The sequence below is a fragment of the Salarias fasciatus genome, chromosome 19 (genome assembly GCF_902148845.1).
Source record: "Salarias fasciatus chromosome 19, fSalaFa1.1, whole genome shotgun sequence".
Taxonomy (NCBI): domain Eukaryota; kingdom Metazoa; phylum Chordata; class Actinopteri; order Blenniiformes; family Blenniidae; genus Salarias; species Salarias fasciatus.
In genome coordinates, this window is record NC_043763.1 from 24,458,611 (window position 1) to 24,479,819 (window position 21,209).

The 21,209-nt window shown below is 52.4% G+C and overlaps 1 protein-coding gene across 2 annotated transcripts in view; it reads right to left on the bottom strand.

The window, feature by feature from the left end:
• The window catches only part of brf1a (BRF1 general transcription factor IIIB subunit a), a 74,381-nt gene that overhangs the window by 27,416 nt on the left and 25,756 nt on the right, over positions 1 to 21,209 (bottom strand). For both annotated transcript variants that reach the window (XM_030116764.1, XM_030116763.1), the window contains exons 7-16: positions 17,997 to 18,146; positions 16,040 to 16,133; positions 15,642 to 15,768; positions 14,290 to 14,329; positions 13,922 to 14,014; positions 13,265 to 13,579; positions 1,323 to 1,384; positions 1,118 to 1,199; positions 909 to 964; positions 41 to 309 (exon numbers count right to left, since the gene is read on the bottom strand). In XM_030116764.1, the coding sequence (XP_029972624.1) occupies positions 41 to 309; positions 909 to 964; positions 1,118 to 1,199; positions 1,323 to 1,384; positions 13,265 to 13,579; positions 13,922 to 14,014; positions 14,290 to 14,329; positions 15,642 to 15,768; positions 16,040 to 16,133; positions 17,997 to 18,146 (1,288 nt within the window). The remainder of the gene's footprint in view (positions 1 to 40; positions 310 to 908; positions 965 to 1,117; positions 1,200 to 1,322; positions 1,385 to 13,264; positions 13,580 to 13,921; positions 14,015 to 14,289; positions 14,330 to 15,641; positions 15,769 to 16,039; positions 16,134 to 17,996; positions 18,147 to 21,209) is intronic.

The following is a 21,209-nucleotide window of genomic DNA, read 5'->3' on the forward strand; positions in this document are numbered from 1 at the left end:
CAGCTCCGCGGAGCCTGGACCTGCTTCCAGACACACCCACCTCTTTCCCAGGGTGCTCAGCGGCGTGCTGAGGCTGAGCGGCGGTCTCTGCTGCGGCTTCCGGGGCCGGGCGGCGGGCCTGGAGGTGGCGGCCGGCTCCCGCTTGGGGGAGGCGGCGTGCGCCGGGCTGGCCCCCGGCTTGGCGTTGAGGTCCTTCAGCACGTCGTAGTTGATCTTGGTGGAGATCTTCTTCCTCTCCAGCATCTGCTCGATGGCCTCGTCCGCCGTGCTGGCGTTGATGGGCGGCCGGCGCCTCGCCGAGCGCCTCGGCTGGATCACAAACACAACGATCATGACACGGCGGCGGTGGCGAGGGTGGGGGGGGGGGGGGGGGGGGCGACTGTTCAGGAAACCTTCTGAATGAAACAGTTTTAAATGGTTTCTGAGATCTGATTTGCAGACAATCGAAAGCGCTACAGATTCTCAGAATGCATTTTGAAAGAAATACGCTGTTGCATTGTGGGAGTTTTGACAGATTCAGTCCAACAGCCTGGATTTGAGGCTGGTCTGTCAGCAGCGATGTAGCATCACTCACTGATCTCAGCGTCGTCTGCTGTTCTGAAGAAAGTTCTCAAAAAAAAAAAAACCTTTGTTTTCGTTGAAATTTCGACCATTTTCTGTAAGTTTGATCGGATTGGAACCTCATGTGGGCCATGCTGTGGCCCACGGGCCTTATGTTTGACACAAAGTAACTTTTTTCTGATAATTTATTGCTGATAAAATTAAGAAGACGACACGCTGGATAATCCCTGAGTGTTGATCCCGTCCCGAAGTCGACCACTTCATTAAGTCAGTTTCAGCTTTGCCCCCCCGCCCACCCCCACCCCACCCCACCCCCCCACTCCGGCCCCTCCCCCCTCTGCTGTTACCTTCCTCTCTTTGTAGATCCCGAGCTCCTTCTCCTTCTCGATCTTCGCCTCCTTCTCTGAAACGCAGAGCAGAGAGAAGCGGCGGTGAGACGGCGCCGGGTTCAGGTGGAGGCTGAAAACGTGCTGAAGGTGCGAAAACGCCGCCGCCGCCACACCGCCGCCGCCGCATCACGCTAAACCCCGCGTCTGAAAACACACTGCTGCTGCACCTTTCTGCTCTTTGAGGTAGTCGGAGTTTTCTGCCATCCACAGCGCCGTCTTGATCTTCACTTCCCTCTCATTCAGCAGGTACTGTGGAGAAACAGGCAGCAGCAAACGTCACACACACACACACACACACACACTCTCCGGTGTTTCCTCTGATCACGGACTCCACAGACCCGGGCCCTGAAACGGCGAGCAGCAGCTACACACCAGCTCGATCTCGCTGTCGTCGATCCCGCTCAGGTCCAGCTCTCCGCTGTCGCCCTCGCCACCTGCCACCGGGACAAAACACACAACCCACACGGTCAGGGGATCGGCCCACACACACGTTTCCCGTGCCAAGCGAGAGGAGCGTCTGATCCTTTTTTTTTTTTGTTTTTTTGGGAGGGGGAGGGGCTGTGAGTCCTGATAAGACCCTAATAGGCTCAACGGGAGTCCAAGTCAATCCACCAAACTCTCTCTGTTCAGTCCCAACGCGCTCCACAGATTCTGAAACGGAGCGAGATGCTGAAGCGGCGAGTCGGGCGCTCCGCTCTCCTGCCTGCGTCGCTCCGACAGAGCAGATCCAGACGTTTTCAACGTGCTGACAGAAGAAGACGCAACGCGGCGTCTGAGGCTCCCTGCTGTGCAGCACGCCGCTCAAAGCAGGGCCGACTGACTCTGATAAAGGAAACAAAAGACTTCTCTTCAGGAGGAGGTGGAGGTGTGGGTGTGTGTGTGTGTGTGGGGGGGGGGGGGGGGGGGGGGGGGGGGGGGGGCGGCGCTTCAGAGAGGAGGAAGAGGCTCCAACAGATTCTTCTGAAGGGTCAAAGGTCAGACCATAACATTTTTCAGCTCATTCAGAAAATCCCAGCTTCAAGGGTCCTGAAAGGAGTGACGTCTGCATGTTCTCCCTGAGCCTGATGGAGGAGCTGCGGTGGGTGACGGGGGAGCTGGGGGGGTTTAATCTTCCTCAGAGGGCGGAGACGGTCAGCCGCTATCTGCCGGGCGCAGCCCTCCCAGAGCTCCGCCTCCGGGCCGACCCCGCGGGACGGCGCGACACCGCAGGGGGCAATAACAGCTGATTATTCAGCCGCCGCTCCCGTTTATCTGCAGCCGCTAATTCGATCGAACCCTGATCTGCTGCGGCGCAGGAGGAGCAGCAGCAGGTTTGAACCCCGAGACGCACGCGGGGGATTCCACGCCGCTTCAGAGCGTTTCCTGCATTTTCCTGAGGAGAAACCGTTTCTCCAGCTCAAGACAAACAAAAAATGAGACTTTCAACAATTAAAAAGCAAAAGCGTCTCTTGAGCCCGTTTCCATGACAACGGCGCTCAGAGACACTGAAAACACTCCGGCTCCGTGAAAACAAGAAAAACGGCCGCAGGAAACGGTTCTGCACATGCTCAGCAGACGGCGTCTGAACGGCGGCTGTATTCAGTGGAACTGGTCTCTGAGCGGCACGGTGCAGCAGTGGTTAGGTCTGTCCCGCACAGCAAGTCAGCCACACCTGGACGCCTCCATGCTTGGACCAATGGACGGTTCAGAGTGTTAGAAAACAAAGTGAAATCCTCACTGTGACGCCGTGGAGGCAGCGAGAGGAAACACGAGGAATCAAACCCTGAAGGCGGGAGGATCTGAACCCTCAACCCGAAGAGGAGGATTCCGTCCCAACATGAGAGGAAAGAGAAATCAGGAGTTTCTCCAAACTTCCTCCTCCTGAAGGAGGAGCAGGAGTCACCTCCCCGACGGCCCGGTGCATGCTGGGAAAGCAGCTGACAGAGGCTGCAGCCTGAGGTCTGTTTGGTAGTCGGATCTGAAACACACACAGGAGTCCCCCAGCAGCCCGTGTGTGTGTGTGTGTGTGTGTGTGTGTGTGTGTGTGTGTGTGTGTGTGTGTGTCTGAGCAGCTCCTGTTTTCCAGAACGGCCCTCGGAGCGCCGGCGGAGGAGGGAGGACTGGGCCTTCAGAAACACGATGCCTCATTTAGAGCGTTCAGTTTATGAAGCTCAGTTTTGTGCCACATTTCAATTTTCTCCACAACTTTCATTCACTTTGTTAAATTCCACACAAAACCAAGTTTCCACCTGACTCACTGATGCTTCTCTCAACACTTCAATCCACTGATAGTTAAAGATAATTCGGCTTGTCGGATATTTGACGAGGAGCAAACAGACTGATGGTTCCAGGAGTCGTCCTGCTTTCAGCGAACCGCTCAGAAAGACCCGGAATTCAGCTGCAAGGAGGCGAAAGGAAGGAGGAAAGGAAGAAAAGCTGAACTCAGACAGGTAAGCTGACCTCCAATTCACCCCTTCATCTCCTCCCTCCCCCGAAATCCCCCACAATGCACCGGCTCACCCCCACACACACACACACACTCCGCTGGCTTGCGTCTGATGTGGTCGGAGGAAACAGGCTCCGATTCCACCGAGAGAAGGAGAGACGGAGAACAGGAGCCTGCAGGAGGGAACGGTAACAGGTGAAGAGGACGGCCGTTTGAAGATGGGGGGGGGGGGAATGGGAGGGGGATGGGGGGGGGGGGCAGATATTAAAGGATAAAGCCACTGCTGCTCTGTGTTTCTCTGAGTGTCAACAAATCCCTGAAAAACATCTGTGTGTGTGTGTGTGTGTGTGTGTGTGTGTGTGTGTGTGTGTGTGTGTGTGTGTGTGTGTGTGTGTGTGTGTGTGTGTGTGTGTGTTCAGTTCTTCCCTGAAAACCTTGAGCTTTTAAAACCATGGATGGATGGACTGGTGGACGGAGAGGTGGAGGAATGAAGGAATGAATGAATGAATGAAAGAGATGAATGGAAGGGTGGATGCTGGATAAACGGATGGACAGAGGGATGAAGGGGTGGAGAACAGGACAGATTAATAACCCGGGTGGATGAATGGATGGACGAAGGGAGAAACGGATGGATGGATGAACAGACTGATGGTGGATGTTGGATTTATAGACGGAAGAAACCAAACGATAAAGGAAACGGAGAAAAAGACAAAGCAGAGAAATAATGATGAAAGTGGACAAAGACGGGGAAGAAGAGGCAGCAGAGAGCGAGAGAGAGAGAGAGAGAGAGTAAGAGAAGAGGTGGAGAGCGAGAGACAAAGAGACTGATGGAGAGAGTCAGCAGGAGGGACGAGACGACGGCAGCTGAGAGACAGAAAAGACAAAAGAGGAGGAGAGAAAAGGTGGAGCAGGATGTAAACACTGGGAAATATTAGGAGAGGGAGGGAGAGAGGGAGGGAGAGAGGGAGGGAGAGGGAGCGAGGGGGGCTAACAGGAGCTGACTGATCTCTAATCCTGTTTCATTTCAGGACGACGGAGACAGAAAAGACAAGAGGAGCTGCAAGAAGAGTGAAAAAACTACTGCTGGCTAAATTAAAGGAAGCTTCACTCCTCCCCTCCTCCCCCCCTCCCCTCCTCCCCCCCAAAACCTCCACCTCCTCCACACAGAAGCAAAGAGTGAGTGTCTGATGAATGAGTGAATGAGAACTTGGCTCAATGGGCTGGGAGGTGATTGGATGGATGGATGACTGGGTGGAAATATGACTGATAAAAGGTGGATGGTTGAAATACTGAATGAGCGAAGAGACAAGACGGCCGGGTTTACAGATGGCCTGATGGATCAATAGATGGAGTGAAGGAAACGTGAAGCGATGGGTCAGTGTTGGAGGTTAAATCGTCAACAGAAGAAGAACCTGGACCTGATCTCCACAGCGTCCAGCTGCTCGCCAAACCGTCCGATGGTTGGTGACAGTCGGCCTGTCCGGCACCGTTTGGTTGATCATTTGCTCCTCAGATCAATCAGGTAGTGATGCTACTGATCAGAAAGCAAGAAGACTCCAGGAATGAAGTTTGCTTGCAGAGCAGTGAAAAACGCTGGCTGTGTGAATCTGTCGGCTCTCAGGATATCACAGCTTTCAGATTCGACTCCTGCACTTCCTGTTAGATCTCTGCAGCAGCCTGTCAGCTAAGTGCCCCGAAACCAAAGAAACCAAATAAATAAATAAGTGAATAAAGGAGCCGGCAGTGTGCGGTGAGTGAAAGTCCTTCCCTGCAGCAGCATGAGGTAATCGGGCGGCTCGGTGCCAGATCTGCCCCGGAGACACAGCCGGCCGGCCGGCCGGGGCAATAAACAGAGAGCAGCACGGGCGGGCCGGGCCGGCCCATTAAAACACCACCTCCTCGACCTCCAAGCAGTCCAGACCGAGGCGACGCCCACTCAACCACCTGCTCCTCCTCCTCCTGCCAGGGATCAGGAGCGAGGAGGTCTACGAACAACACTCCTCCAGGCTCGCCGCACAAAACACAAAACACATACGCCGACGATATTCCCTTCTCCTTTTCTAATAAATACCATGAAAACAATCAATACCACCCACAAAACTTCATCCTTCACCGTGTGTGTGCTTCTATGTATAATCTTTCACCCAAAAGCCATAAAATAACAACAACACGAGGGTTTGACGGCAGCCGATGCTCCTGTCAACACCAACTCCACATCTCATATTCCAAGATATTTTCCGGGATGTGGAATATCTATATGTACACCGTCAAACATGAACACTACGCTGTGACAGAAGTGTGTAAATTATTTAATTCAAAGCTCTGCAATGAAATTCTCACAGGAGATTCATATTTTCATCCTTTCTTTTCAAAGATTTGAATCATACGTTTTAAGACACAGGACAGTAAATAGGTTTGCATTTTAGGCCAATCAAAGAAGACGTGATAATACCAGGTTTCACTTTTACTCTTCATTTCTGAGCACGTTCCAGCTCCCACCACTGATTTTAATGTAATTTATCTATTAAAGGACGGATCTTCGTGATAGAATGATCACTGTTCAGAAAACGGACAGACTTCCCCTGAATGTCAGTGAAGTCTCCGGTTCCTTCATTAAAACGTGCGCTGTGGGGAACGTGACCTCCGTCCAGCCGACTGACCCTCGGAGCTCCGCCGGCAGCTGCGTCTCCGTCCAGATGAGCCGCTGACATTCGGAAACTTTGTCCAATTGAATGTAAATGTGTCTTTTCATCAGGTGGTGATACCTGGACCGGCTCGGCGCGACGGCAGATAATTAAAGGCACGTCGGCGGCTCGTGTTCGCCGTGACATTTCATGTGCGCCTCACACCTGAGATACGACATTCATGACGGTTTAATGAAGGACGGTGGAGACTGCAGGACCGCCGCCACCTGCTCAGGCCCAACTTTCAGAACTTCTTCAAATTATTGGTATTTCTTGCGACCATAAAGTATAATTGATGCAATTTTAACAAGGGAATGATCTCATGAAACCAGAGGAGACCGAACTGAAGGGCAGCAAAACCAAACCACGGCGCAGTTAAAGCAGAACTATGCAATTTTTTTTACCTCAATAAATGTTTTTCAGAATCCCTGTGGAGGTAAACAAAGACTTGATGCAGTGACTGGACGGTCCCTCCCCTCCCCCCGGGGTCTGTGTCCAGAGGAGCAGACCCGACTACATCTGGCGAGAACAAACCTGCTTTACGGCGCTCACACGGGAGGACAAGGATAAAAGCTCGTAAAACAAACATGAAACCCTCGCTAGCGTTAGCAACGCCACCCTTAGGTGCTCACGGATGGCAGAACCAAAAACATGGAAAAACATGGCGATGCGGAGAACGTTTCTGACAGTGAGCTTTCACAAGAGACCAGTAGGGGGAGCGTGAGAGCAAAAGTTGTATAGTTCTGCTTTAAACTTCCACACACTGAGAACTTCTCATCTGGAAAAATCGAGGCTTAATTTTCATCTTTAACAATGAGAGATGTCAAAACGATGTCTAAAACTGAAACTGGCTTCAAAATAAGACTCACGTTCTGAGTTTGTCAAACAGTGATGAAAGCGACAGCTGAGCATCAGGACGAGCAAAGGTTAATGTAATGATACAGCAGTAATGGGTTTGTTTTCCTGTGGTACTTTAGCAGCTTTCTGGTGCCATGCATGAATCGAACGTGAATCGAGCGGACGGCCGACACTCCGTCCGCTGCGTTCGATTCCTGAGTCATGAAGCAACAGCAGGCGAGCTGTTCACTGTTTCCGCCTCTGCTGCAGCCGTGTGTCTTTCCACAAACTAAACACCTTTGTATTGTAAGCAACGTCTGGTTTGACACCCAGTAACCTTTTCCGGTATTCCTGAACGTCCCGCCGAAGACATGCGTTGTCCAGCCCCTCTGTCTCGCCCGGCCCCTCTGCCTCATCCGGCCCCTCTGCCTCGCCCGGCCCCTCTGCCTCGTCTGGCCCCTCTGTCTCGTCCGGCCCCTCTGCCTCGCCCGGCCCCTCTGCCTCGCCACTGGAGAATGTGATGATTAAGTCATCGGCAGTGCGAACGTCGCCACGTGCACTGACGGACTGGGATGCTGGCCGCTCGGCGGCAGCTCAGACATTCGGAGAATGCGCCTGTAAAGCGTGGAGCCGCTTCATGAGAGCGATGTCATCAGTGAGCGCCAAACGTCAGAATCACTGCCGCAGGAATTCCTCCGCCAAATGTTGGGTTTGAACCGATGAATCAGCTCTGTGTCTCACTCAAACGTTTACAAACTTTCTATGGAAGCAGTGGGAAGCTGTGACGAGCGGGCGAGGAGGAGGAAGAGGAGGAGGAGGAGGAGGAGGAGGAAGAGCCCTCCTCTGATCCTGCTCCGCCTTCCTACAGTCTGATCTTCAAACAGCTGCAGCAGAAAACAAAGCAGCGGCGTGTTCTCCGTCGTTCTGCCTCTCTGGTATGCTTCTCTTTGCGTTGCAGTGCAGGAGGAGGAGCCATCTGAGCACAACATGACGACCACCTGGCCGAGGCGGTGGTTCAGACAGAGCTGGGTCATTTCTAGATCACATCCTCAAACCGGTTCTGAACCATGTCAGCTGTGTGACAGGATACGCCACCTTCATCAAACCCCGATCGATCAGACGCTCAATGAAAACGAAGCAAGGCACTGAAAACCCTCCAGCTTTCAGGATCATTGGAAGCAGACCTTGCAGAACCTGGGACTTTGAGAGTTTTGTGGATGAGACGTCGGCGTGTCGGTAGGCGGCGAGACAAACCGGCCCTCCAACGCCGCGTCTCCATTAGCCGAGTTAACCGGACACCAGAGGCTCCTCTGCCGCTCAGCTCTCCCGGATTTCCACTTTGACTCCAGACTTCTCCACAAATGTAATTTGAATCGATTTCGTTCACACTGGGACGGTCGGACTCGCCTCTCAGTGAAACATCATAACACACTCTGAGTGCTGAAGCAGCAGCATCAGGAGCAAAGTCATGATTCTAATGTTCTCCTCAGAAATGCAGACGTTATTCTGACAAGACGGGAACATTGAAGTTCCACATACTAGGTTATTCTGAGGAGAACCGCATTTTAATCACCAAGTAAAGAATAAAAATGCGAAAAAGTGCAAGAATCTGCTTGTTGCAGAGCAGGAACAGAATCAACCCTGAACCAGGTTCAGTTAGATTCATGGACTCAGGCCTGGATGAAACCGGGCGGCTCAGGCTGCGTTCTCTCCACGTTCTCCAGCGAAAACACTCAACTTCTGTTGCATTATGGGTTCCCGTTTACACTACGCCGTCGCTCTGAATCACAGGAAACCACAAGGTGGAACTCTTCTAAAACGCTCCGAGTCTCCGACTCTGTCGTCATGGAAACGGAGGAAAACGATAAAGTCATGGCTGCTTTTAAAGGTTGAAATGAAACAAAAAAAAACCTTGATGCTGAGTTTAAACGGGCCGGGGGGGTCTGACCTGAGCGGGACCCCTGCTGAGCCCCCCTCCCCCCGCTGAGGCTGCGTCGGCCCGACGGAACAGCCGGGGACGAGCTCTTCCCCGCCCGCTAAACGCTCGCTGTCACCTCCCGTCAGGCCGGCGTCCCTCCGCCTGCCGGGGCCAGAAGACGGCCGTCAGCTCCCATCAGGGCAGAGAGCCGTGACGGACACACACACACACACACACACACACACACACACACACACACACACACACACACACACACACACACACACACACACACACACACACACACACACACACACACACACACACACACACACACACACACACACACACACACACACACACACACACACACGAGCTCATTGTGACTCATTGAAGGAATCTGATTGGTCCCACGCTCCCTCCTCCTCTCCCGTCTCCGTCCTCGTCCCTCCGTCCCTCCATCCGTCCCACTCCGGCCTCCTCCGAGCCGCTATATGTCCGTCAGGCTCCGCCGTAGCGCCCCGGGCGGCGCCGACACGCCGAGGCCGGCGCAGCTGTCCCGGCAGCAGTGCGGGCGGCGGACGGGACGAGTCAGCGAACGCATCGTCTGCATGAATTCCTGATGAGTCATGATTTATTCAAGGGACTCTTCACTTCTCTCTGTTGTCGGACGGCAGCGAAACGCCAAACGCTTCAAACTAAGAATAACCGACCATGAAATATTTACGCAGCAGGTGCTGAGATTAGATTCATGTGTTCATCCCACTTCAGCCCAAACATCCAGCTTTTAATATTCAACTGAAAATAGAACGTCCTGGAGAGGAAGAGAAGACGGCGTCAGATCGCTGAACTGCAAGACGCTTTTTCTTCATTCCGATTGATCTGAATAAAAGTTTTCTTGTTTCCACGGCAACGGAGCTGGAGTGTTTCCAAAATGTTCCATCTTGGGAGCCGCTTCTGGAAAACTTCTCAAAACTGTTCCCCGTTTCTGGGAGCGCTGTCGCCGTGTAAACAGACGGGACTAAAGTTGCGCGCTGTGCGGAGCCTCAGACGGCCTCTCATCACTAATAAGTCACATTAAAAAGATTTTTTATTCCTGCTGAGGAGATAAAAACATGGAGGTGAGGATGAGAGACAGACACTGACCCCCCCCCCCCACTCCTCCGGTTTACCGCTGTAAACGCCGCAGGCGGGGAAGACGATGTGTGGGAAACGTCTCAGCACCGGTTTGATGAAGAGCACGACAGCGGCTGAGAGACAAAGGCAGATCGTCAGAGACGGACAATCTGGAGCGTCACACTCGTCCAGCGCCGCCCTCCCCCGACGCTCGCAGGCAATAAAAGCTCCGGCGCGGCGCGACGGCAGGAGGTTCAGGTCAGGTCGGACGTCATCGATTGGACGAAGTGCCTCAATCGATGCTGCCTCTAATGGTGCGAGCCGGAGCTCCCCGAAGACCCGGAGGCCCGAAGACCCCGGAGCAGACCGGCAGGACAAAGTCACCCGGAGGAGGAGGAGGAGGAGGAGGAGGAAGAGGAGGAGGAGGAGGAGGAGGAGGAGGAGTCGTCGTCACGGCGGCTGGCTCGGGGTCATGTTTCCCTCGGACTGCCACAGTGAATGAAAACGCCGTTACTCCAACAGGCCGTCGACCAGCAGGACGGTCAAGAAGAGTTTAACCGCGAGACGAAGTGTCACGATTCTCACTGCAGCAAGGACGCCGGGTCCAACAGGTCCAACAAGACCGACGGGAGAACTGCACCAACGGAACCAAAGGAACCACCATCAGACTTCCTCTGCCCTGTGGGCGGATCCTCCTCGGACGCTGCATTTTCAACATTATGTAAAAAAGTAAAGAAAAAAAAAGTTTCTCCAGTGGAAGATGTGTCAAGTCAGTAAAGTGGTTCAGTTATAAAGACACATTTAAACTGAAAAGAAAACTTAAATGTTCTTTTCTTGTTAGAGTGGTGGAACCAAACAGGAAACTTTATTTTGAAGGGATACACATCTTGTTGCCATGTATTATTTCAAAATAAAGGTCTGATGTGGTGAAGCTGAGCGATCAGCCCGCTGCTGAGCGAATACAGAGACGGACTCTGGTCTCTGACCGTCCGATTCGCTGGGCTTCAAGTTCATTAAAGCCTTCCAGCGGCGGCCATGTTTCATCCTTAATGCACTTCCTGTCAGGGGCGCGCACGTGACGGCCGGAGACAGACGACTCACAGCGACGTCACTCAACCTAAACCGAGCCGAATGATTCACTGCGTCCCTCGACGACATGATCTCAGCTCGTTTCCATCGGGTTAATGCATGTGACCTTTGACCTTGGAGAACAGGGAGCCACAGGTTGGGCCACATGTGGAGTCAGGAGGATGCTGGGGATTTTAAAGGGAGGACTGGACGCGTTCAGCTGTGCGGTGAAACAGCAGCAGGATCAATATTTACGGCGAACCTCAGAGCGTTTCTGGCTCCACCACACAGGGATCCACTTCCTCTTTCACTCCACCGCCGCTCAGGGAAACGAGCACAAAATAAAAAGAATTCAAGAGAAGAAAAAGCTTCTAAAAAGCGGCTCAGGTCAATATTTATGGAGATAAAAGGATTAGAACCAGCAACCTTCACATTACAGGATGTTCTCCTCACATTAGGCTCAGTCCCCGCCCCGGTCCTTCACCTCGCCTCCTGCGGACCCCTGCTGTGGCCCCCCGTGGCCCCGCTGACCCCCCATGGACTAAACGGATATGAAATGAAGATCTCCAAAACGACCAGAATCTCTAACGACCGACGCGTGGAAGTGTCCCTGAACGCCTCTCGCAGTGCACACGCTAAAGATGCTAACGCTAAAGAAGCTAACATTTTAAAAACAGAGGAATCGTCATCCTGACCATCAAAGCTGTAAATCAATCAAGTTTCTGTCCAGGAGGAAAAAGCTCCTGGAACCAGTTTGCATTTCATTATTTTAAGTCTCATGAAGTTTCTATTCAGTTGTCAAATAAAATTATATTACAAATGAGGATTTCTAAACACATGGCCCGATATTCTGATTAAGAATCAAATTCCAACAGTTACAAAGCAGAATGTCACAAATTAAGTCTCCCGAATATTAAAAATGTTTCCAGAGCCAAAGACTGGGTGAAAATGTATCGATCAGTTCCTTGGAATCTGGTGAATTTCCCTTCAGAAACTGACAGCAGCGACTGCTTTTTCAGTTTGACCTGTAAAATAATCTGAGCTTCATAGAGCCGTTCTGAAATCTGATGACTGAAGGACAGAAGTGTCCTCAAACGCCTCAGAATCCAGAATCGATGCTTAAAAACAGGCCGTCACGAGAAAGCTTCATCATTACGTTATTGATTTCTGAAGGGGAACTTCACTCCGGCTGAATTCTAATGCAACCGTCCATAAAACCCAAATCTAACGACACTTAAACCTCCGGCCTTCTTTTGCCTCGACACTGAAGCTCCAGACACACTTTCAGAGACACAGACGCGTCGAGACAGAACGCTGGACTCCATCTGGACCAGGACGAGTCAGAGCCACAACACAGAATAAAGCTCGATGACTGACGAGGAAGACGTTAAATCACTGCATCCAGATACAGGACAGTGTTTTCATTCACGTCTCCCAATCACATGGTTGTGGGTTCGATTCCCCGTCTCCCGGGTGTTGAAGCCCAAATTGCTCCCAGCTCACAGATGTGTTGCTGGTACGAAGCGACGGAAACGTTTAGTCTGTGATCAACGGTGAATATTCAGCAAGACTCAACTGTCCTTTTTATTTAAACGGGTCTTTTCTAGGCTGAACTCATCTGATCAAATGATTCATGGTTAAAGAGCTTTGTGGGGACGTAGAGGGAGTCGACTCGACCCTTTCCGTCTCTGTTTCAGCTCGCTGGTTGTTGTATGTTTCATTCTGTGAAGCACTGTTTTCATTAACTGCGTTCCAGAACTTCAGATCTGATGGTAAAAACTGAATTTGCTCAGACGGAGACATCTGTGGACATCGTGTCCTGCGAGCCGTCTGCCTGAACGGCAGGCGTCCCGAGCGCCAGACGCACGTCGGCGCCAAACTTAATAAAAGGAGGAGAATTCGCCGCACAGGCCCAGCGGCTTCACGGCAGACGAGACTTAATCACCACGATTAAAGCTGGGAGAGCGAGGACGAATATTCTGCTGCTGCAGGAGGAGGAGGAGACGGAGACGGAGACGGAGACGGGGACGGGGACAGAAAGCCTGGTCTGTGATGTGGATCGCCATGACGACACAGACGCAGGAGGCAGGAAGCAGCGGAGCGGCAAACAGACGAGAAGAATTCGATTCAGAATCAGTCAAAAAATAAAAGATGACAAATGGAGGTGGTTCGACTCCCGCATGGCGACAATAAAGGCACTGTTCTGCCAGGAGGGGGCGGAGCCTCTCGCAACGGAATCATCCTGGAGAATCGAGACGCGGCTCACCGTTCTCCTTCTCCTCGCCGACGCAGCCGTGGAGCGACTCCTGGAGGCCCAGCGTGGCGGAGGACGGCATGGGCCCCAGGATGGACTCCAGAGACGGGCCCCGCCGCCTCGGGACGCCGTCCTGCGGCTCCGCCCCCTCCTGCTCCGGCTCCCCCGGCCGGCTGCGCTCCAGGCGGATCAGGGCCTCCAGGGTCAGCTCGTCCAGGTCTCTACCGAAGTGTTTGGCCACCGCCTGGAGCTCCTCCTCCTCCTCGGGATCCTCCACGTCCGGCAGCTTGGACGGCGACGACGCGGCGGCGGCCGGCTCCCGAGGATCTGCGGAGGGACAGGAGGAGACGAGGGGAAGATGGAAGGCAAGGTCTGCTCAGGAACTGGAGCTGTTGTCATCTCAACTCAAGAAATCCTGACATCCAGTCTGAGGAGGGCGGAGCTTAAAGAAGCACTGCTCTTTAAATCCAAGTTCAGAACTGAAGGGGGCGGAGCTAGCACAATTATAGCGTCTCAATTTAAAAAAAAAACCCTGATTTTCAATTTCAAGAGGAGGAACTTCTTCAACTTTGGCCCCTCAACTCAAAACTGAACACTGAAAACTAAACACTTTTGTGAAACAGTTCCCGTCATGGCATCATGTGACCTCCCGTCTCCGGCGGCGCTCACCTTCCTTGGCGTAGGCGGCGTAGATTCCTCTGAGCTTGGGCCTGCAGCTCTCCAGCTCTGCTTCGATCTCGTCCTGATATTCATGAATTTCATCTAGTTGGAAAAAAAATAAAAACACAGGTTAGGATGAGATGAAGAGCGAAGCTCGCCGAGCTGCTCTGACTCCTCGTCCTTCTCATCGCCAGCCGCAGGAGGACAGAACGTGAACGACACGCTGTCCGTCCTCGCCGTGTTCCGCTCCCTTCGCTTCAGCCACATCCAGTCAAGGCCGGCCGAACCAACGGCGGTCCAACTTTAAACTTCCCTTTCTTCTCGCCGCACAGCCAAACAAAGAGTGGAGCAAACGGGCGGCGGCGCCGCATTCATACCTTCCACGTCATCCATCTTCTTCTTCAGCTCCGTCTCCAGCTGGAAACAGAGAGACGGTGAATGAGACGATGAAAGGGCTTTTCTTCCAGGCGACAGCGGCCACAGGGTGAAACGATTAGCGAGCGCAAGGCGGCGGCGTGAAAGCGGCGCCGCAGCCCGGGCGGCGGGAGGCTGGCGGCAGCTGCTCCCACAACAGGAGGACTGCAGGAAAACGCTCCGGGCGGCGGAAGGTTCTTCACTCTGGGTGGATCGCTGCTCGGCTTCGAGTCAGGAGCCAGTTTCACGGCCCTAAAGCCAACGGCGGGTTTTCACGCCGTCTGACGTGACGGAAACTTTAAAAAGCCGCGGCGGCTCCGGTGACGGCAGCGCCGCAGCTCCATCTCTAATCTTTATCCCATTACTCTCGTTTAATTTGAGAGTCTGAGGAACTTCACAGACCGGGGGCGGTTTCTCCACAAGTCAAACTCTTTGGTTTCCTTTGATCTCAGAATACATTTCCAGGAGTGATCAGGTGTGTCCAACCGTCAGCGGCGTGAAGAAGAACACCGCCGCCACGTCTGCCGATGACTGATCACTGCCACTGAACCACTACTGCTCAGCTTAACCAGTTCAACCAAACCACCCACTGTTGTCTGTCACCTGTGTAAACGGTTGCAGAGCCGCTGTCTCGCTCTCTCTCTCTGCTGTGAATAAAGCTGTTCGATCATTCCTCAGAGCTCCTGGGGTTGGGGATAGGGTTGGGGCTGGGGTTGGGGTTAGGGTGGGGTTGAGGTTGAGGTTAACCCAGGAGTTAACTCTGTTCTGTCCTCTTTTTGGGTTTCATTCCACCGTCTGGGAGAAAAGGTGAAACTAGAACATCCAGAAAGCCGACATTAAATAAATCCATGCATACCCAGGAGGCTGCGGCAGACAAAGCTGAGTTAACTCAAGCCAATCACATTAACTAGCATAACTACCATACTGCTGGCTCGGCTCGGCGCCGCGCGACTCAGCTCTGATCAGATTAAAGAACCGAACAAAGCAGGAAAACCAAACTTCAACACAACAACCCACCTGGAACAGAACTCATCAGTGGATCGACAGACTGGAACTGAATTAATAGATTCTGATCAGCGTCAGTCAGAACGGTTCTCATAGTTACTATTTCAGTAAACTTCTGTTTATTGATCAAGCATCGTCTCAAGAATCCTACATGAAACTCAGCAACATGAGAAACGCCTCACTGCAGCCTTCATGGATCCGCTGTATCTTTGAAGTGAATCAGACATTTGACTTGTAAAGCATGATTAGCATTAGCATTAGCATTAGCACTAGCTCTTGTAATTTATTCTTCTCGTATTTTATTTCCCACCTGCTGTAATTTCTTCTTCTGCAGTCCGGCCGTGAAGCAGGGCGGGTCGCACTCCTGGTCCAGGTCGACCTTCATGAACTCCTCGATGGTCAGCTGGCTGGTGGGCGTGTCCTCGAACTCCGTCAGCCTGGAGGGAGGTCAGCGGGCCGTGAGCGGCTGCTCGTACAGAAATCAACACCCTAAATCTCACTTCAGGAGTTTTGCAGAGAAAAGTGGATTTTATTGCGACATTGGCCTCGGATTCTGTCAGCAGCGTGCATAAAGACGCCCATTTCCACTTCTGTGACGGGAGTCCAACTTTTCTCAGTTTCATTAAATATTAAATTCACATCGACGCGGCAGAAGGAACCTCGGCCAGACGGCCAGGCTCAGTGTCTGCTTCCATCCTCCTCACCCACCTCTTCCTCAGAGTGGACTCGCACACCTTCACCACGCTGACGATCTCTTTCAGCGTGCGGCGGAACTCGTGCATCCGAGCGGCGACCAGAAGAGCTGAAACGACACGGCGGGAGCCAATCAGAGCGAAGCAGGAAGCCCTGAAGAAGGACTCATGGAAATGGAACGTCCCTCTCACTGACGGAGCTTCAGCTGACAACCAGATTATAGAGCATCTTCCTCCTCTAACATCTTCACTTTTAAAACAAGAGGCGATTGGCTGCAGTGAAGCTCTGCTCTTTAGCAGAGTGAAGTTCTGCTGATGTCAAAGTGTTGCACTCATCACTTCGCCCACGATTTCAAAGAACACTCGGCGTATCGGTTCGGACGGTGCAGCAGAGGCAGAAACGTGACGGCGATCGGGAGCGAAGGAGACGCTTCACCTCGTCCTGCGGAGCCAGCAGTCTGCCTCCACACCAAAACACGCAGGAACAACACTAATATTATGCAATGAAATGCAGCGCGAGCCTTGAAGGGGGAACAGTTATATAACTGTCATTAGACTTGCTCCGCTCCAGAGCCTGCTAAAAGATGGATGCGTGCGTCTGCTGCTTCCACATGCACACACTTCCAACCGCCGTGAGGGAGCGAAGCGGCGGCGTTCTCGCCACGGAGGACTTCCTCAACTCCAACCGTTTCAACGCCATTACCTTAAAAACCCACAGTGCAGCCTGAGAGCCGGCGGCTCGTCTAACGCAGGCCGACGCTCCGTCTCTCTAATTATCAGGAAGACGTGGAGACGGGATTCAAACACGTTTCCCTCGTCCCGACAGGAGCTGCGTGTGATATTTGCATCATATTTAGGAGGAACAAGCTTGTCCTTCTTCCATCTGAGCGATTCCCGCTCAAAGATTCATGACGAGCGATTAATTATTCAGGCGCTGCAGCAGAGCAGCGGAGAAAGTTGGAGATTTAAACCGTAAACATGCAGCGAGCGGCGAGACGGCGGCGCGTCGAACCGGAGGAAGGAAGAGGTCAGAGCTCAGCTGTTTCACATCAGCAGAGCTCTTGGGGGGGGGGGGGGGGGGGGGGGGGTGGGGGGGGGGTCGGTTGTAGTCAGGTGCTGGCAGGACGGCCTCGCTGGCAGAAACCCAGACCGCAGCCAGAGAAACCGGGGGCGTTTGGGAAAACAGGAGTTGGCTGCAGAAAACCTCGAACCCCCCCTTGAGCTTCTGGGTGGGGGAGCAGCTCCGCCTCCCGGTGAACCGGCCGGGTTCGCGTTGGAGGAAGTTCTCCAGCGCGGCGAGGCGCCCAGCAGCAGCTCCTCTCGTGCTCCAGATGTGCGGCGGCGAGCCAGCTGTGGTCGGCAGCGTGGAGCACGACTGGTTCCAATTCCACCGACTGAAGCCGGGTCCCAGGGAAGGTCGTGTTTCAGGACCGGCCACGTCCTAATTCAACGCCATCGCACTAACAACAGTGTGTTTCCACGACGACGGAGCATCAAGCCGGTCCACCTGAACGTGAGCCATCAGAGTCAAGTTTCACTGCGTTTCTACAGGAATTACCGGAATGACGGCGGCAGCTCGGCAGCACAGCTAAACGGCCAGAAATGACGCAAAGATCCGCTGAATCATTCTGCTTCTTCCGTGTGCAGACTGCTGGACCGCCACTAGTCGGCGCTGCAGAGCCAGACTTCAGTTTGAAAAGTTGTTCCTTTTAAGGGTTTGAACTTTATTCATGGAGTTCCTTCACGCCGTTATTCAGAAGAACAAAAGCAAGAAAACCTCTTTTTTAATAAACAGCAGGAATGAGAATAATATCTGAAACTCAATGAAAGCCATTAATATCAGTTAACAGACTGATCGACAGTATACTGAAGCAGACTGAGTGACAGTGTTCTTATGGTCATATCACATCACAGGACTTCAGAGTTTACCGGTTCACAGAAAACAGTTTAAATGTGGACGTTTGTCCTCAGACCTGCTCCGCAGAGTCCCGACGGCCTGCGCCCCGTGTGCATCCAGTCCCTCTTCATCCTCTGCACCAGCCGCATGGCCGTCATGGACACGTCGTGGTTCTTCTCTCCGAACTCCAGCAGCTGGGCGAAGCGGGGGATGTAGAGACACGGGTCTGACGGAGACACAAGGAGACGTCCTGAGACCTGCCGCTCGTCTGCCTCCTGGCAGATTTACACAAACTGAGAAGAAGCGAGCGCAGTGAGGTTTGAACTGATCTGGGTGCAGCCGGAGGATTAATTAGACTTCTTAATGCAGCAGGATGAACTACACACCGAAAGCTTTCCAACAGACTCTTTAAATGACTTCTGTAGGAAGTGAAAGCAGAAAAATGTCTCCTCTGGCGCCGGGTCCACAGCCAGAAAGACCGAAAAAAACCTCTTTCTGATAACACCAGGAGCAGCTGTGCTGATTCAGCAGCCGATTCCTCTGAATAGAAATGTTTTATTTAAGTCAGTCGAAGGTGAAAAGTGGCTTCATTATTATCGCTGCAGGGAAACGAGATTACAGACACATTAAAGCCAGAAACAATCCACTGCCCGTCTGTAAGGCTACAGGAACCGACACAAAATGGAAAACTTGTGCTTATAATCAATAAAACCACCAATAGAATTCTGTTTTCGCTCGTCTGTCCACACGATCGTCCTTGTTCTCCCATTGTTAATCGTTCTCTGCAGGCGCCTGTATCTACAGCCTGACATTCTAACATTTCTGCTGTTTGTGTGGAAATGGACTGAACAATTTTGAAAATGAAAAAAAATTAGACCCGGGTCTAATTGCCTGCAGGCGAGCTGCGCGGTTGCGTTTTCCTGCGCTGATGATGTCATCAACGTTGGACATCATCAGTGCAGGACGAAGCACGGTGAGGCAAACAATGGAGAGGAGTCGACGAATCTCCTCTTCCCCACGGATCAAGAGAAGCTCTCTGATCTCGCCATGTTGCCAACGCTGGGTCATCCTGACGAAGGAACTCTCCCTCTGCGTCCAGAAACAACAGGCGCGCCAACGTAGGCGAGCTACGGCGGCGTCATCACGTAAATGAAAGCGCTGACCAGGGTCTGAGCTTCGCACTGAAGCCGATCGGAGGCGAGCCAATTAAAACCCGGGTCGATAGCAGGGTCAATCGACCCGGGTCGAAATGCCGTTTAAACCCTTTCCCACTGCCATGAGGAGCCGGGCATTAGTGGGTTTAAACGGGTTTTTTGGCCCGTGGAAAAGGGGTATAACATGCCCTCAAATTCAGCAGTTTGATGCTGAAGTCAGTTTCTTATGGGAGGATGCGTTTCCATCGGTACTTAAACAATACGTCTCTCTGAATGTGAAACAGACTTCAACACTGGAGCGCAGATAACGAAGCCGACTGAGGCTGAATCTCTGATCAGTCCCCGAAGAAGAAACCTGGAGCTTCACGCATTCTGTGGATATTCATCTGCTTCTGCTTTCTGACTGTTGTGGTCTGATATTTTAGAGTTTGGCAGAGTCCAGAACACGTTGTGGTTTTTAAGTGGGTCTTGGCACACTGTCCCCACACTGCTTCCATAATTAGCCTCCCAGTTTAATACTTTAGTACAGTCCACAAAGGCATAAAAAACTCCAAGGTGAACCTTTTCTAGCTTCCTGGAAAAAGTTGAAACAGGAGTGATTTTCAAATTGTGGATGTCTCAGCACTTTCTTCTGAATAACTAATGCTGAATATATCCGAACGCTTCAGTCGGCGCTGATCCCTGCTGCTCTCCTTCCTACAGCCACTGGAAACTCTGCAGAAGGTTGAGCTGAAGCTTTGCGGTTTAAATATGAGGGGGCTGCCTTTAAACGCGACTGGCTCTGAAGCCAAAACCCTCTCTGGAAACGCTGCCGCCAAAACAACAACCAATAAAAGCGACGGCTCGTGCGCCTGTTTACAGGCAGCCGCCCGCTTGAGCTGCAAACAAACCAAAACCCCACAAAATGTGGAAATGGCACACCAAAGGAAGGGTTTCCACAACACACACACACACACACACACACACACACTCTTCAACCTGCTGCCACCTGCGAGCTGCTCCCGTCGCTCCAGCCTCGTAGCGCTGGCTGCTAATTAGCTCCGCTGGAGAAGTGGGGGATTAGCATTTAGCTCAAGTGCGGCTCCGAGCAGCCGGTTTCTCCGTCCAGATTTCCTCAGCTGGTGGAGGGATTTGCATGGGCAGCTTTCCAAACCAGCTCCCGTCTTCAACTTTCTGCAGCTGCAGAGTCTGAGAGGAACTGTTGCACAGGAAACTTCAGGGGGGATGTTGGGGGGAGACGGACGGTGGAGACACCTGGGCTGGCAGGTGAACAGTCTGTGTTGATCTTGATTTATTATTCAAAAAAAAGGATTTCAGAGACTGAATTTAAACCTGAAATGAAGAGTCGTCCAGTTTCCATCCAGGCCTGGAGACAAACCGCGGAGCTTGACGGCCGGTTCTGACAGTGGAGTCCAATATCTCTGTTTAAAGAGCAGTGCAGTGGAAATCTGGTGGAGCCAGCTGGTAATAAGACCCGGGCTGCCCCCCTCCATCCCCACCCCACCGTGTAATGACACATCTGCAGCGGCGGCCATCGCTGCTCCAACTTTTACTGGAGCGTCTGAAATCATGAAGAATTTAAATTCTGCCTGAGTCGTCTGTCAGCGTGGAATAGAATCGATCGGCGACGCTCCGCCAGCCCGGCAGTCATTCGGAGAGTTGACTTTCTTCACGCGGCCACTTTCCTCTCAACCTGCCTCGCCTACATTCCCCAAAATGACTCCGACCCCCCTCGGAGAAAAGGCCGCCGCTCGCTCCTGTCCGTCCGGCGTGGGAGCGGAGCTGCATGAATAGCATTAAAGTTCAGTCACACTGGAAGCTGCAGCCGGCCCTCAAACTCCTCCTCAGGCTTATTTTCTATCATAACACTGGATTATTATTTTCTGACCTCCGGCTTTTTGCCAACACCGCTTGTTTTTCATCTCCTTGCTATCGGAGAGCCATATCAATAAATATAACACTAACATGTTATCATTTTAAACCTTTTTCACCACGTGAAAAACCTCTTCTCTCCTTTAAAAGCCTGAAAGCAGCTGACAACGTTAAAACACATTCACTAACATTGCTCTTTCCAGGACACAGAGTCACCAGCAGCTTGGCTGGAAAAGGACTTCAAACACACAATTCTCACAAAA